The sequence below is a fragment of the Ambystoma mexicanum genome, chromosome 8 (assembly GCF_040938575.1).
Source record: "Ambystoma mexicanum isolate Mex_15411 chromosome 8, UKY_AmexF1_1, whole genome shotgun sequence".
Classification (NCBI taxonomy): domain Eukaryota; kingdom Metazoa; phylum Chordata; class Amphibia; order Caudata; family Ambystomatidae; genus Ambystoma; species Ambystoma mexicanum.
In genome coordinates, this window is record NC_090929.1 from 476220376 (window position 1) to 476235983 (window position 15608).

The following is a 15608-nucleotide window of genomic DNA, read 5'->3' on the forward strand; positions in this document are numbered from 1 at the left end:
AGTGACAGCAGCTTTGGCAGGAGCTCTGACAACACCGCTGGATCTGTCCAGCTCGGGATCCATGGCCAACTTGAAATCCCCCCCCCCATATTATTGTAGTAACATTAATTGACACAATTCATTGATACATATCCATGTAAAAAGTAGGATCATCAACATTCAGACCATACGTGTTAACCAATAACATCTCCTTACCAGCAATTTCACCCCAAACCAATACATATCTGCCGAGCTGGTCAATTCTCTGGCCTAACAGTTTGAACCCTATGCCAGGATAAATAAGAGTAATGACCCCCCTGGATTGGGTGTGTTTCTTGCAGCATCACAATTTGGGGGGAGTGTCTAGAGATATAGTTGCAAACTTTTTTAGTTTTCAATCGATTATTCAGACCTCTTACATTCCACAATAGCAGTTTAACTTAGTCCGTCACCGGTGTTGCATGGGGCAATGTTCCGCCTGTATCTTGTATCGTGACACCATAACATATGCATATTGTGGGTGGTGCTAGCATCTGTGTAACCACTAATTTAACGAATACCAAACAACTTATTTCCTTCATGTCCCATTCCTGACGGGGCTCCATATCATGGGGTCCAGTCACCGTTTCGGTACAAGAGTCCATATGCCAACAACAACAACAACAACAACACAACATTGCACACCCTCCCCCCACCCTCCCTCCCTCATCATCACCCCCAACTTGACGATGGTTCCAATCCAACTTGTGGAGTATTCCAGGGGTAGCCATGTTGCTCCACATGACCACCAACTCCGGGTCTCACCGCCACACCATTCCGTCCAATACGGGGCCGCCCAACAAGCCGCCAGCTTCGTTACGGGTCAAAGAAGAGTCCCTTCTCCAAGCCATATGCGCAGCCAGTACGAGACCTCAATCTGCCGGATGCGATCTGTTGTTCTGCGCGGGTCTGCCCCCTCTGGGAGGAAGATTCTATGTAGGCTAAAGCTTCAGTCTGAATTTCAAAATAGTGCGCTCTTCCTGCATGGTGAATCCTCATCCTGGCCGGGAACATTAAGGCGTATGTGATCTGTTGAGCTTTCAGGAGTTTCTTAACTGGCTCGTATGATAGTCTACTGGCCTGCACAGTTGAGGAGAAGTCTGGATATATATGTATACCAGCCTCTCTTGCCAGGCGAAGGATTGTGTCTCTGTCTCTGTAATTCAGGAGACGTGCGATTATTGTACGTGGTGGTGAACCAGGTTTGGGCACCGGCACTAGCGTGCGATGTGCTCTTTCAACCAGAAAATGGGCAGAGAACGCATCAGGACCAAATAGGGAATTGAACAGGCCTTCTAGTTGTTTCTCCATCAGATTTTTTCCAAAGGATTCCGCTATGCCGACTACTCGTTGTTCCTCCTCGATCGGGATTCGAGGTCCTCGCACTCGTTTTGCAGATTGCTCATCGTTTCTTTAATTTGAGAGATGTCTTGACTGTGGTGAGCAATAGTGTCCTCGTTAGCGCTTATCCTATTTTCAGTTTCCGTGACACGTGCGCTTTCTTCATCTATCCTGGCCCTCATGGACCCTATGGTAGCCACTATTTCATCCAGTTTCACACTTACTGCCAAGACCCCATTTTGCACCAGGCTGCAAGTTTGTCTTCACGCTCCCATCCGTCATGTTCTCCCGAAACCAGGGGTTCCGAATGTACCTCGGCTGCAGTGGTTTGGCCTTGGCTGCTAGTGTAGGTGTCCATTGGGCCTTTTTTCTTGCCACCTCGGGTCTTGGATGTCTTGCTTGCTTTATGTGGTTCCCCCATAACAGCGAGGAACCGTGTGTCACTCCCACCGTATGGTATGGCAGTAATTATTATAGGCGCTCACAGCGTCACCCCCTGGCTCGCCTGTCCGGATAGCAATGGGGTTTTAAGTGCGCCTGTGTTCCCTCTGCGTTTTGCGTCCCTGGAGCTTGTTGGCATGAATGGACTGTGCTCTTACACGTATTTGATCTATGTTGCAGGATATTGTGGCCACAAACGCAGTGTTCGACTGCAGAGTCCCTATGTGTCACAGGTGTTTCTTCCCCCCCCCTTTGGTAGAGGGCAGTGGGGGCGATTCCCGCGCGCCTCCCGGTAATAGGGGGCCGCGGTATCTAAATGTTTTGGCTCCCCTGCACAAAATGATCAAGATGCAGCCGGCAGTGTCCAACAGGGGTCAGTGCGATCAACAGTGGACTGTCGCTGTATTCGCCGACGTGAGGCGGCCCCTAATGTGCAGAGCACAGGATGTTTTTCACCCCGCTGGCGCTGGCCCTCCCGGACAGCAAACAGTGCCGTTGCAGCGGCAGTCGCGGCCAGGACAGGAGACCCAGGTATAGCCGGACGAAGGCCCACCCCCGCCCAGCCACCCACAGTACCTCACCAGGGGACAAGCGTGGGCCAGAGAGCTGAAGTGCCCGCCGCGCTGCTCCGTCGCTGTCAGGACCTCCGACCGATCGTCGCACACGGGAGGGCAAGGCGTGCCTTCCCCTTCGTCTCCCTGCAGCCAGAACAGCACCGGTCATCCGATGGGCACGGGGCCTCAGGTAGGTGCCAGCAGCTGAAGCTTTCTACCCAGCCATATCTCGCCAGTGCTAGATCGCAGTGGAACAGGATTTTCACTGACTGCGCCCAGGCGCACGGGTCATCAGCAGAACAGCTTTCCGGCTTCCTAGACAGCCCCCAGACGGATAAATCAGCACAGGATATTGCGGTGGAGCGGGAGATCCGAAATCAGGCAGCCATCTTGCTTGTGCGCAACAGCGCCCCCCGAGAAGGTAGCAAATTTAAAACGTGGGTGGGAAGGTTGTGGAGGTGCTGGCATGTCTGGAATTGAAGCAGGAGTTTGTGTAGTTCAGAGAAGTTATCACAACCTCGAAAGCAGCCTCCTCGCTCATGTCCTTGGTAACAGGTGCGCTGTAGACCTATGAAATAATGAATTGTGTAACCAAATTGCCAATTAGAATCTTTGTAATTGATGACAGAAGAAGAAGATCCCCATGTGGAAGGAGATGGTCAGAACATGCTGGGACAAATTGCCTGGCATCCCGAATGGAGCAGGCTATATGTGTATAGGGTCGCACCAACCAGCTACCTGGATTTGTAACCTATGTGATGTACGTCAACTGTGATGCTGTGTACCTTTAAAACCCATTGCTTATGCTGTTTTTGTCAGAGCACTCTGTGATAGCAGAGTTATTTGCTGGCACGTACTTGTATTTTTTGTGAGATTAAACCTTTTTCTCTTTGCAAGAGGTGTGCTGGGCCTTTTTCCCTAGTCGGTTGTATTTTTTTCTGGTGTGAGTGTTGAGTGGTACTCTACAGCGTTGACATAGAACAGTATCACACAGAAGGAGGTAAATAATGTTTCTACTGGTAATGACAGATTACTATTCCAGATGCGCTCAAGGTCAAAAAGTTCCAAGAAGCAACAGGGAAGGTTGTGGTGGAATCTTTGAATGGTGTGTTTCGTAGACAAGAATACGAGTAGGAGATAGTGAGCGACAATGACCTACCGTTCAAGAGTATGTTAGTTGGTCAATATGCCAAGAGCAAGGGTATCAAGTGGAAATATACCACAGTGTACCACCTACGTCTAATGGTTTGGTAGAGCGATACAACCAAGTTGTTGCAGCAACCACTGAACAAGCAATAAATACACAGTGAGGCGGAAACCAAACTGCATACTCAATCCTACTTTTGTTAATAAGGTTTTACCAGCCAAGATCATAGACTAGGCAGAAGTGATACAAATGAAACATAAGGCTCAAGGCAAGTGCAAACAAGTGTTTGAGAAACACATTCCAAGTAAGAAACAAGAAGTAGCGATAGGAGAAATAGATCTAAGAAAAAGAATTGAGTAAGAAAGGAAAGTCAACATTTTCAGAACTAAAGAGAGCTATTGAAAGGTTCCCCTATGCAGTGAGGATTGAATATGGCAGCTTAGATAAGGTCGGAGATATCCTAAATTCGTCGGGATCTGAAAGAAGGAAGATAGGATTGCAAGTATGTATAAAGGAGTCTAAGCGTGCAGAAAGAGGAGACTGACACACGGGTGACATGGTTGTTGACATAAACGTTTAATAACCAGTAAAATAAAGAGAAACCCTATCTCTCCCTAACTCTAAGAGGTTTTTCCCTTCCTCAACCAAAATATTAAGGATTCAGTTAGGATGTCCATGTAGCTCAAGAGGCCACCGTCCTGTGCCAATACTCTTCTTCTATCCCTTACACTTGTAACTAAACTAAAGTGGTAGTGGATCTTCTTGGTCCAGAAGAATGACTCCATTCTTCTGGACAATGGATCAAAGTTCCAAGTGCAGCTGGGACCTTCACCTGTGGGAATGACTCCCTTCCCAGGTCTCTATCCCTTTGCAAAGTACAAGACAATGTTCTGGGTTGAAATGCCAACCAGCAGCAAAGTTCTCCGTTCAAATTCAATGGGCAAAGTTCCAGCTGAAACATCAACATTCCTTATTGCCCATGGTTGCTTCTTCACTATTGGGTTCCTGCAGAATGCCTCCCTTCTCCCGGTATCTGGCTCTGTGTTTTTCTCCCCACACAGCCAGGGGGAATGACTCCCTTCCCCTGGACTCTCCCTTCACTTGCGTTTGCACTTTATAATGTCAGTAATATCTCTCTTGCCCTGGCCTTATTTGGCTTTCTTCTCACACTCTTGGTTTTTACTTTCACAGTTCACAATACAAGGGGGAATGTCTCCATTCCCCTAGCCTTTCTCAGATTACTTACTGCAGTTCACAATAGTATAAGGCTTCTTGTTACAATTCACAACAGTAGAGGGAATGTCTCCCTTACCCTGGCCTTTCTCAGGCTTCTTATTGTAGTAGTTCACAGCAGTAGGGGAATGTCTCCCTTCCCCTGGCCTTTCCCAGGCTTCTTATTGCAGCTCACAACAGTAGGGAGAATGTCTCCCTCCCCCTGGCCTTTCTTAATCTTCTTATTGTAGTTCACAATAGTAGGAGACATTTCTTTCTCAGGCTTCAATTTTGTCAGACCTGGTTCATTTTCCTGCCAGGCACTGCTACCAAGAAGATGACTTTAGAGGAATCTTCTTTCTTCTTGTTTGAGTGTGGGTCCAAGACCCGTATTTCTCTGTCTGGGTAACTTGGCAGACTTGTTTCCCTCTTCTGACAAGTACAGCCACGAGGAAGAGGATATTAGACCTCTGATTTTCCATTGTTTCTGTTCTGTTTTTTCTCTCTCTATTTGTGGGATAAAACGTGGTTCCCACTGTTGCAAAGTACTGCGATGAAAAGGAGGGTAATTCAATTCCTTATGTTTCGACCTCCGTGTTCCTCTTCCAATGCCAGTCTCAAACTGTCTCCCCTTACCTTCTGGGTTTTCAGGACGCTTGGCCGATTCTTCCCAGGGTCTGGTTTCTCTTTGGTTTGTGCCGTGGCATTCTCTGTGTCTCTCGGCCTGTCTCCCCTCGTTCTCAGGATCTGCTATCTTCTGGAAGATGCAGGTGCCACCCTTGCTCGGTACACCTCCGTCCTTCAGCCTCTCTTCTCCTGGACTCCGTCTAAGTCACAGGGTAAAGGAGCTCCGGTCTCACCGTGATCTTGGGAGCAGAGTGTCTAACTGGCGTCTCCATCGCAGTTCCTGGGCTTCATGGCTGTACGTCCTGGTTGGCAGATGCTCTCCTCGTGAGCCTTCTTTAGTTTTTATGATGGTCGGGAAGCCCTGCCTCCATGGAATTGTATACAGCTCTGGTTCTCTCTGGGCTTCATTCGTTATGCTTCCAATGTTCTGGTGCTCCTTCGGATCTTTTAACTCTTCTTCGTCCCAGTAGTTTTTAGAAGAGTAACATCCCCTGTCTTAAAACAGTATGGTTTTAGTCATGAAGTCATTAGATGGAAAAGAGGCTAGGATATGTGAGGGCGTGAGTATTCTATCAGGGCTATACCCTAGATGATCGTCCTTGTACCCATAGGGGAGTCTCTCCCCATGAGATCCGCCCGCTGAGTACCACCCCCAGTGGGACTATCAGGTAGCAGCCTCACCTCCCTGGCCTCATGGGAAGGGGCATCCCCTCAGGGAGAATTAATGACGTCTTAAGGATTCGTCACAAGAGTTATGGAACATGCAACCTAATCCTAGTGATAGGAGTGTAGTGATTTCCGAGATAGCTATGCAATCAGGAAATAAAACTGGCATAGCGTTGATAGCCCATGGGCCTGAGCCATGCCAACAAACAAGCAGAAATGGGACCACGCTGCAACACTTGAAAGATTATTGGCTGGGAAGGAGTTGAGCACAAATGTGATTTCATAGAAGCATCACACTCACTGTCCACCTCAGGGGTAAACTAGTCAATGGGGGTCGTTATGAGTGAGGTAAAGGTTTGTTTGTTTGTTTGTTTATTTATTTGGTAATGCGCTCCGAGCCCGTGGGCATCTGGGCGCAACAGTACAAGAGGACTCGAAACTTAGTTACAAAGCCTGACGCAGGCTATTACAGAAAAACAGTGGTTGGTTACAGTAGGTGATACAATGCATATAAAATATCAAGTTTAAACGCAAAAAGAGCAGCATTATAACAGGTTGTGCCGTTTCCACTAGGGTGAGGGACGTTGCATGTCGTTGTTGTGCAGCCATTTGAGAGCGTAGGATCTGAATCTTGTGTAGGGTAAAGGGCATCTAAGGTCGGGTGGGAGTGTGTTCCATGATTGTGCAGCTCTAACTGGGAAACTTGCACCGCCCGCTGTGGTAAGTTTGAATCTGGGGACTTCCAGTAGGAAGGTATTGGCAGATCTCGTCAGTCGGTTAGAGGGTCTCCAGTTGATTCTTTCCGCTAGGTAGGGGGGTGCTTGATTGTTGAGGCATTTAGAAGTGAGGGAAATTGTTTTAAGAAGGATTCTGTCCTTTATCTTTAGCCAATGGGCTACAATCCGGTGATTGGAGATATGTTCTCTGCGTGGGATGTTCAGAGCAGCTCTAAGAGCGTTATTTTGCAATCTCTGGAGTTTGTCAGTGACCGACTTGTTGGCACCTGAGTATAAGGCGTTGCAATATTCGAGTCTGGACATGACAAGGGCATTGGCCAAGGTGAGGCAGCTGGCACTGGACAGGAAGGGTCTGGCGGCACGGATGAGTTTACACGTGTAGGTGGTTGAGGAGGCGAGGGAATTCACTTGCTTTTTGAGGGTAAGAGCTGAATCAAGGTAAAAACCCAGCGTTTTGACTTCGCGCATAACCTTAATAGTATTGCTATCAATGTTAAATGAGGTGTAGTCCGGGGTGAGTTTGGATAGTTTGTGGTCTGAACCGAGGAGCAGGATTTCAGTTTTATCGTCGTTCAGGCAGAGGCCATGTGTGGCCATCCATGCTTGAATGAGGATGTAAATTTTATTCACCAGAGCCAGGTCCACTTCGTAGTTGCCCGAAAGGGGTATGAGGATCTGGGTGTCATCTGCGTAATTAGTGTAGGTGACGCCCAGACTGTCCAACTTGTCGAACAATGGCTTGGTGAAGATATTGTACATAGTGGGTGAGACACAGGAACCCTGTGGGACTCCACATGTGATTTGGATGGGGTCAGCACAGGTGGTGGAGGAGAACACTCTCATAGTCCGGTTGGCTAGAAAGGATTGGACCCAAGCTATAGCATCTCCTGTGAAGTTGGCAGCCAGCTTGAGGTGGTTGCATAAGACTGCATGGTCCACCAGATCAAAAGCTGCTGACAAGTCCAGTAAGAGTAGCAGAGGTGAAGAGTAGCAGAAAGGTGCCAGAGCCGTCAACCCCTTACCACCTCATTACGAGTCTGCTCGCGGGAACCCGCTAAGGACGCCTGGTATTGCCAGGCGCCCTTAGCGGGTCCCGCGAGCAGACCAGGGTGCTAACAACGGGCCCGTTGTTAGCACCCTTCCCACTCCCATTGAGCCCTATGGGGGCTCGAATGGGAATGGGGATGGTTCCTTGAATGAGGAATTACCGGGTCCTCCAAGGTCGGAATGGCCCGGTAATTCCTCATTCTAGGAACCCGGACCCGGTACATGGCAAGGGGGCAGCCATGCCGCTAATAGCAACATGGTTACCTCCTACCATGTAATGACCCCCAATGTATCTAAGATAATGTTACATTTGCCTGTTAGTATTAGTTTGTTTACCTGATCTAACACGTGTTTTATCTTTTATTAATGGATTATTATATGTTGTCGAATGAGGGAGTGATGTAGGTGCTACGTATGTGTGCGTCCCTTAAGGCGGCTGGGGGCAATTAGTGTAACTGGACAATGTTTGGGACGGCGAGAGTGGATGAGCCTGTGCCAGGACCAATGGAGAGTCAACTTGTCTTGCAATAAAGAAGTTACCTGCCACTGGCTTCATGTATTCAATGTTCGGCAATAACTGCATGTCACGGATTCCTATTTTCTTTGTGCAAGGTAATTTGCCACAACTGGAGACTGATGAATTATACAGAGCGATGTCTATAGTTCTAATGCCGTTGGGAAAAATTAGACCTAAAAAAGCCACTGTGCTACTGGGCCCAAATGATTTAAATTGTAGGAGGAAACTTTAAAATACATTTTACACTAAGTTCAAAAACAAGTGAAACTTGTCCAAAAAAAAGGTGACCGTAAGATACTGTGTGTTGCAAAGCCTTAATGCTAGACATCCAGAGTGCACTTCTGAATCACAGACCAGCTGTAGTCTAGATTGGTTCCAGGTAGGCTTTATTTCACATATGTACAATATGTACAATACTCCAGTTACTCTTCTTGTATTTACAGCACGCGTAGACATAGACAGGAACATGGGAAGGTATAACATTACTTATAAAGGAGCTGACCCACCGGTCATCCATTCAACCCAGCTCAGGCCCCAACTGACACCCACAGAACATTCACACACAGATCCACCCAACATTCTCATGAGCTACATTCTACATTCATGCACCAACATTCTACAGCAAGCACCCAGGCCAGTGGCAAGACAAGACTACACTACAACATCTCCCCTTCATACCAGATTCACCACACACAGCATCTACCTTTCATTCCAGACTTACCACAGACTCACCACACACACTGTGCAATATGTCAATTTGATTTTCATGAAGGGTGGGCTAAACATAATTTGCCTGGAATCATACAAAGTGGTCAGGTGTGAAGCACAATTTAAACTCTGGACTACCAGTCCACAGTTGAGAATGTAGCCTCAAGTCCACAGCTCCTGTTGGGTTTGCCAATATACTTGCGGAACATGTAAATATATTGAACGTCTATGAATGCCGACAAGGCTTTGCAGCAGGAATGTGGAAGCAGCACAGGGTAAACAAATGAATTATGATGTCATAATAAGCAATTCATATCCGATCTGTATGGAAGGAGCTCCTGAGGGATAAAGGGCCATTTTCCTACATGAACTGAGGGGTGTAACTAGACTTGCTCTTCATAGGGGCTCTAAAACGCAGCAAATGTCTTAAAATTAAGCACTTAAATTAATATTATTTTCTGATGCCATGTAAAGTGGGGTCTGCCTGCTCCCGCTTACCCCTATTCCTTAGGTCTGAATAATGACTCTATTATAACACAAAAATGATTGTTGTAAGAAAGAAAAACTACACTTACATTAGAGGAATGACTTGCCAGGCAGTTAGGGGTAAACACACCATCTGCCTGAAACTGTCTAACTAGACTTGTCATTTTTGCATATTTGCCTGAGTGATTCGGTTGACTAAGTACACATATTTGTTTTTGTTCCTTAGGGTTTGATTTCATGAGAACATCGAGTCAACAGTAGTGAAAACTGACGATCGTGTTTCTTTGGCCTGTGGTCGCCAGTGGGCGTGCCTTCAGAAATACAAATCTCTCGGAGTTCCATCTGTCACACTAGGGCCTATCGAAGTAGACTGGGCATTCAGCCCTTTATGGGAGAATGCATTCGATCTCCAGGTCCAACTGCAGTCTGCATGCTGACTTTCAATACCACCTCTTCTCTGTCATCTACAGCCTGGTGTTCATTGTGGGCCTGGTGTGCAACCTCTTAGCTCTCTTTATCCTCACGTGCAAAGTGCAAAACACCACCCAGTCGTACATTTACTTCATCAACCTATGCATGGTGGACACCATCTTTGTGTGCATGCTACCGTTCCGCATCCATTACCACATCAATGGCAACAACTGGATCTTCGGTGATGTTGCATGCCGCATCACTGGTACCTTGTATTATAGCAACATTTACCTGAGTATTGGTTTCTTCACTTGTATCTGTGCTGACCGCTACATCGCTGTGGTGCATCCGCTGACCTACATACGCATCAAAGTCAGCCATTACAGCATTGTGATCACTGTGCTTGTCTGGGCCTTGGCAGTGGCGTTGGTGGTTCCATTGGTCTTGGGAGGTCCTCTGCACAACACAGATGGGAACCGAACCACCTGCTTTGAGAACTTCACGGTCCATGACTATAAGGACCGCATGGCACCGTTCAATATATGCGTGCTGGTCTTCGGTTTTGTCATCCCCTTTAGCATCATCTCCATCTGCTACCCGCTGATTGCCAAACGCATCTCCCAGATCCAAGCCAGCATCCACAAGAAAAAAGCCTTGCGAACCATCTACCTCATTCTTCTCATCTCCATCATCTGCTTCTTGCCCTACCATGTTACGCACCTACTTCACTTTCTCATGCGACAGGAGCTCTTTGCCAGCTGTGCCATTGCCAACTCAATCTACAAGCTGCGCCGAGTGACCCTAGCACTTGTCAGCCTTAACTCCTGCCTCAACCCAGCCATGTATTACTTCACATCATCCACCTATAGCTGCCAACTGCTAGTGCAGAAACTTAGGGCACGGCGCTCCAAGAAGGTGTACACTATCTATGACCGCGACATGGCAGCATTGTCCGTATGCACTTACAGGATCAAACCATGATGTGGGCCTATGGATACTGCCTGTTTCATGTCATTAAAGTGTCAGTTGATCAAACCTTACCTGGCAAGCTGGACTATAGAATGGACACTGTGTTCTCGCTATGGCGGCTGCTTACACAGTTAAATTACCCACCCTTCCCTATGCAGAAACCGCCAACCTACAGTGTATTAAAACTCTTGCATACAATTAAAGACTACCATCACCAAAATGTTGCCTGTTTTTTCCAAGTACAATGCCAAAGTTGTTGAATTACCTGAGAATAGGCGGGCCAGTCAGAAGATTTTAGAAATTTGCTAGCATGATGGAACAACTAAGTCTCTGTTTGGCCTGGGACAGAATTAGCCACATATCAGCTCATGTCTGACATACAGATGACTCTGCCCTAATCAGACCCGTCATTCAGGGGCCCCACTTGACTCATTTTTTTCACCAACCAGTCTACCATTGGCTATGGGTCCCGGCCAAAGTAGAATTTGTGCCTCTCGACTATCCCAGGATACAAGTGTTGACTGTGTGTTTTATTTTGTTTGAGTGTCCCCTTTCTGAATACATTGTAGCTATGGGTCCAGCATTCCTTGTTTCACACTTCTCTCACTGAATACATTAATATTTCGAGAGTTTGTTCTTTGTATTATTATTTTTTTAATCAGAATTATTCAGAGTTTTCATTGTTGTCCATTTTATAGCAATATGTATTGCTGTTTGACTGTGTCATATTTCAATCATTTTGAGCTTTGTTTGAGCTGGTTTATGTTGCAACTTGAGCTGGTGAACATTCATAACTTTTTGTTGGAATCTCATTGTCATGAGGTCACCATTGACTGTCGGATACACAGCGCAAGGGCAAATTGTGGTCCTTCCTGACAGAATGTTATGGTAGATTTATTGGTGTGTTTGAAGCAATCTCGTATGGGATGAGGCAGCTCACGAGAAAAGGGGTTGAATTCACGTGGGGGGAGGAATGTCAGAAGCCTTTCCATGAAATAAAAGAGGTCAAATGCAGAGCCATCATCACAGTTGACACCAGCATTAAGTGTTTGAGTTCTATGGTTGTATACTAATTGACCTTTTCACAATTGACCTCGGGAGAATTGACCTAATTTAGAAGGTCAATTAGGACATATATGTGGGGGGGAAACCCCCCGCAACCCTCCCACCCAATCCAAAACCCTCTGCAACCCCCCACACAATCCCCTTAGATTATTTATATTCCAAAACCAACCCAATACATATAGAAAATAACTAAAATAATATAAAGGTCAATTGTGCAAAAGGTCAATTAGGACCACTATAATAAGGTCAATTGTGCAAAATGTCAATTGTAAAAGGTCAATTTGGGTAATACCAGTTCTATACATTCCCAGGAGTTTGAAGGTGCAGAAAGGATCATTTCCTACGCTTTGAGGGCGAGGATGGGGACGGAGTAAAGGTACTCCATAATAGAGAGCTGCAAGCATGTTGCTTCGGGGAAAGTACTTTTGTGAATATAGAACAACTATTCCCTACTGACCATAAACCAAGTATGGTGGTTTGGACAGTGAAAGGGCTGGCAAGAGTCAAATCTAGATTAAGTGTGAAATTACAAGAATATGAGTATATAGATGCAGTGCACGACTGCGTCCCGGGGATGCAGAACTGTATTGAAGATTTCCCCTCTAAGATGCCCCTCCCTATACTGGGTGAATGGCATCCCCCAAGGCAGAGGGGGGAGTACATTGCGGCTGGGATATCTAAGTGTCAGGGTGCAATTCCAAGGGGGAATGTGTAATTGAACTTGACCAGGACTCTAGATGCGGTGAAGAGAGGGGCATATAATGGACTGCCGTAGGAAAAGTGCCCCTGAAGATGATCTGGGGCTTTTGGGTGGTAAGGAGCGTGCTGTCGCTCGAGAAGCGGGTGCTAGTCGCAGGGCAAACAATGAGAACTCTGGCAGCCTGAAGAAATAGGATCATTGAGTGGGGGCATCAACAGCATCTCAATGGCCAAACACGAGGCACACTCCAGTTGCTGATGGACATGAAGGTGGAGAGGGCAATCAGGGAATGGTGGCCATGTCCCAAATCCGGTAAAGGCCTTCAACTGAAAGGAAGCCTCTCAGTCCCGTTACTGTACCTGAGGGAAGTTGGCAGGGACAAGGCATTGCCAACATGGGTCCATACGAGAATGTATGTAAGAAAAGTTTATCACCACCAAGATTGACCACATTTCGAGGTGGGCCGAGGCGGTCATGGTTGAGGTGATTATTGGGCTTGTAATTATTGGATTTCTGGGCGGGGTATTTATGAGGGAAGTCTTTACAGAGGTGATCATTTCCAAGCAAACATGTGAAGAAATACTGCCTAGAAAAAGGGATAGAGGAGTGCCACTCGTCTGTGTACCGCTTCCAGCATAACGTTATGGTGAAACTCTTCAATAGAGTTATTGGTGAATCAATCAAGCAGGCAATAGGTAAGAATTTCTGTGGAAGAGAACTAATGAAGCGTTCACACCTTTTCCAATGGCCCCACGCAGGTGAACCCCTTCAGGTTGAGTAGAGGAAGGGAAGTAAACACCAATCTCAACCTAAACTGGGTAGACAAAGTTAGGAAGCAAGAGCTGGTCCTGCAGACATTCAGGACAAGAATAGAACATGGGCAGTGGATTAGCAAGGCTGCTTATGACAAGGCAACCAAACTCCCCGGATGTCAAGTAGGTGAAGGTTTATGAGACTGGATGTAGGTGAGGTAGGGTTCCAAGGAAAGGTGCAGTCCAAGTTCTCTACTCCTGTCCACTTAGAAAAATGGTCCTGCAATGCTGCACAAGTGGAAGGTGGAGCAGTACGACACGGTTACCAGTCAAATGGTCGAAAACATTTGGTCGACAGACAATTTGGTCGACACCATTTGGTCGAATGCCAAATGGTCGAATTTTTTTTTTTTTTTTACCCATTTTTTGTTTTTTTTGGGGGGGGTCCCCCCCCCAGCCCCCTTTTTTTTCTTTTTTCTTTTTTTTCCCCACACGAAAACCCACAAAACACATATATATAAAAAAAAATAATTCGACCATTTGGCATTCGACCAAATGGTGTCGACCAAATTGCAGTCGACCAGTTTGTCGTCGACCAGTTGACTGGACACCGTACGACACATCAACAGGGTAGTGAGATGGGAGAAGTGTAGTATGAGTGGGAGATTGAAGGAGGCCAGTTGGGATGAATGGGTTAGACTCAAGTGGGAATGCGTGATGCAAGAAATACTGGTGTGGAAAGCAGGGTATCAGCAGGTTCCACAAAACGTCAAGCAGCAGGCATTGGGGAATGGCAGATTGGTTATGTTGCAAATTTGAGCGAAGGCGAGTCAAAGGAGACTGGACTGCAGACTTCAATGAGGGATTTGGCAAGGCCCATGTGGACCAAGAGGCAGGAACACGCGCTCACGGATCAGGTGGCACCGTTTCTTACATGCAGTGTGTCAGGGAGATAAGGGTTCTGCTCTGGGTTCATCAAATATTTTGAAGTTAAATTTTGTATTGTTCTTTTTTGTTATATTTTCTTTGCCTTTGTTTCTTTTGTTGTTTCTCTAGTTGTGGAATAGTTCCTTTGGTGAGGTGGGCAGGGGGGACAGATGTGTTCTTTATTGAGCCGGTGAACATTGCTAGCTCTTAGTTGGAATCTCACTAGCACAAGGTCGTCCCCAAGAACATGGATGGAACGTTGGGAGGATTCAAGGTTTTGTGCCAATGGAGCTGAAGGAAGAGGGAGTGGTGCAGTTTTTTTCTGGCCTTCGGGGTGCACAATAATAGGGTTACCCCGGGCCACCAATGGACCACACTGGAACCACCCTTCCATTCCAGAGCAGCTGTTCCAGTGAGGTGCGGAGCAACCTGCAATTAAATTGTGTTAGTACAGGAGATGGCCTATACCCTGAGTTCTTAGATGACTAATGGACAAAGACACCAGAGTGAATGTTACAGGGATCCCAACGAGGGACCCCGCTTTATTTATGATAAACAATTATACTTTTAAATACTGTTCCATTTCCAATTCCATAGGATTCCCTCTGGAATGAGCACCAACTAAATGGCGACCTGCTACGTCAGCTCACCCTTCCTTGGAGGGGTCTTTGGGACCCTTAGGGTGAGTCTGACAAAACAGACCCCTTACCTACACTCAGGTACCACCCGCATGTAGTGTGAGGCCAGAAGTGGCCTTTGTGGGTGGTCCCATCTTGCTAGGAGGCCTCAGGCAGGCCGCTACACTATCCCTGCCTCACGGCAGGGTACCTCCCTTCTACCCCCTTTTTCTTCTTAATGTCTATATATATATATATATATATATATATATATATATATATATATATATATATATATATAGTTAATGTCCTACCCCTGCTTCACATTTAGGTCTACATACATTCCATTTCTATAAAACCCCCATTCTACTTTTCCCTACTTAACATTCTACTTAAAAATACTTAAATATATACATATAAATATTCAGTGAACAAAATGTGTTAAAGGCATGTTCTGGTTAAGTTGCACTAATAAAAACCTATGAAATTCAGTGAAAAAAAGTAGTTAAAGGGGCGTTATGGTGAAGTTGCACTGATAAAAACCTATCAATTCAGTGAAAAAACATTGTTAGAAGAATGTTATGGTTACAAGTAAAACCGAAATCTAAGCAACCATAACTCGCGCCACAAACAAATTGTACACAGTAGTGCTATAAATACACATAT

At 46.3% G+C, this 15608-nt stretch overlaps 1 protein-coding gene across 1 annotated transcript in view; it reads left to right on the forward strand.

Moving 5' to 3' along the window:
* LOC138472108 (lysophosphatidic acid receptor 6-like) overlaps positions 1–11509 on the forward strand; it is an 80525-nt gene extending 69016 nt beyond the window's left edge. The window contains exon 2 of the mRNA XM_069610103.1: positions 9728–11509. Within this exon, the coding sequence (XP_069466204.1) occupies positions 9898–10893 (996 nt within the window). The 5' untranslated portion in view covers positions 9728–9897 and the 3' untranslated portion in view covers positions 10894–11509. The remainder of the gene's footprint in view (positions 1–9727) is intronic.
* The last annotated feature ends 4099 nt before the right edge of the window (positions 11510–15608 follow it).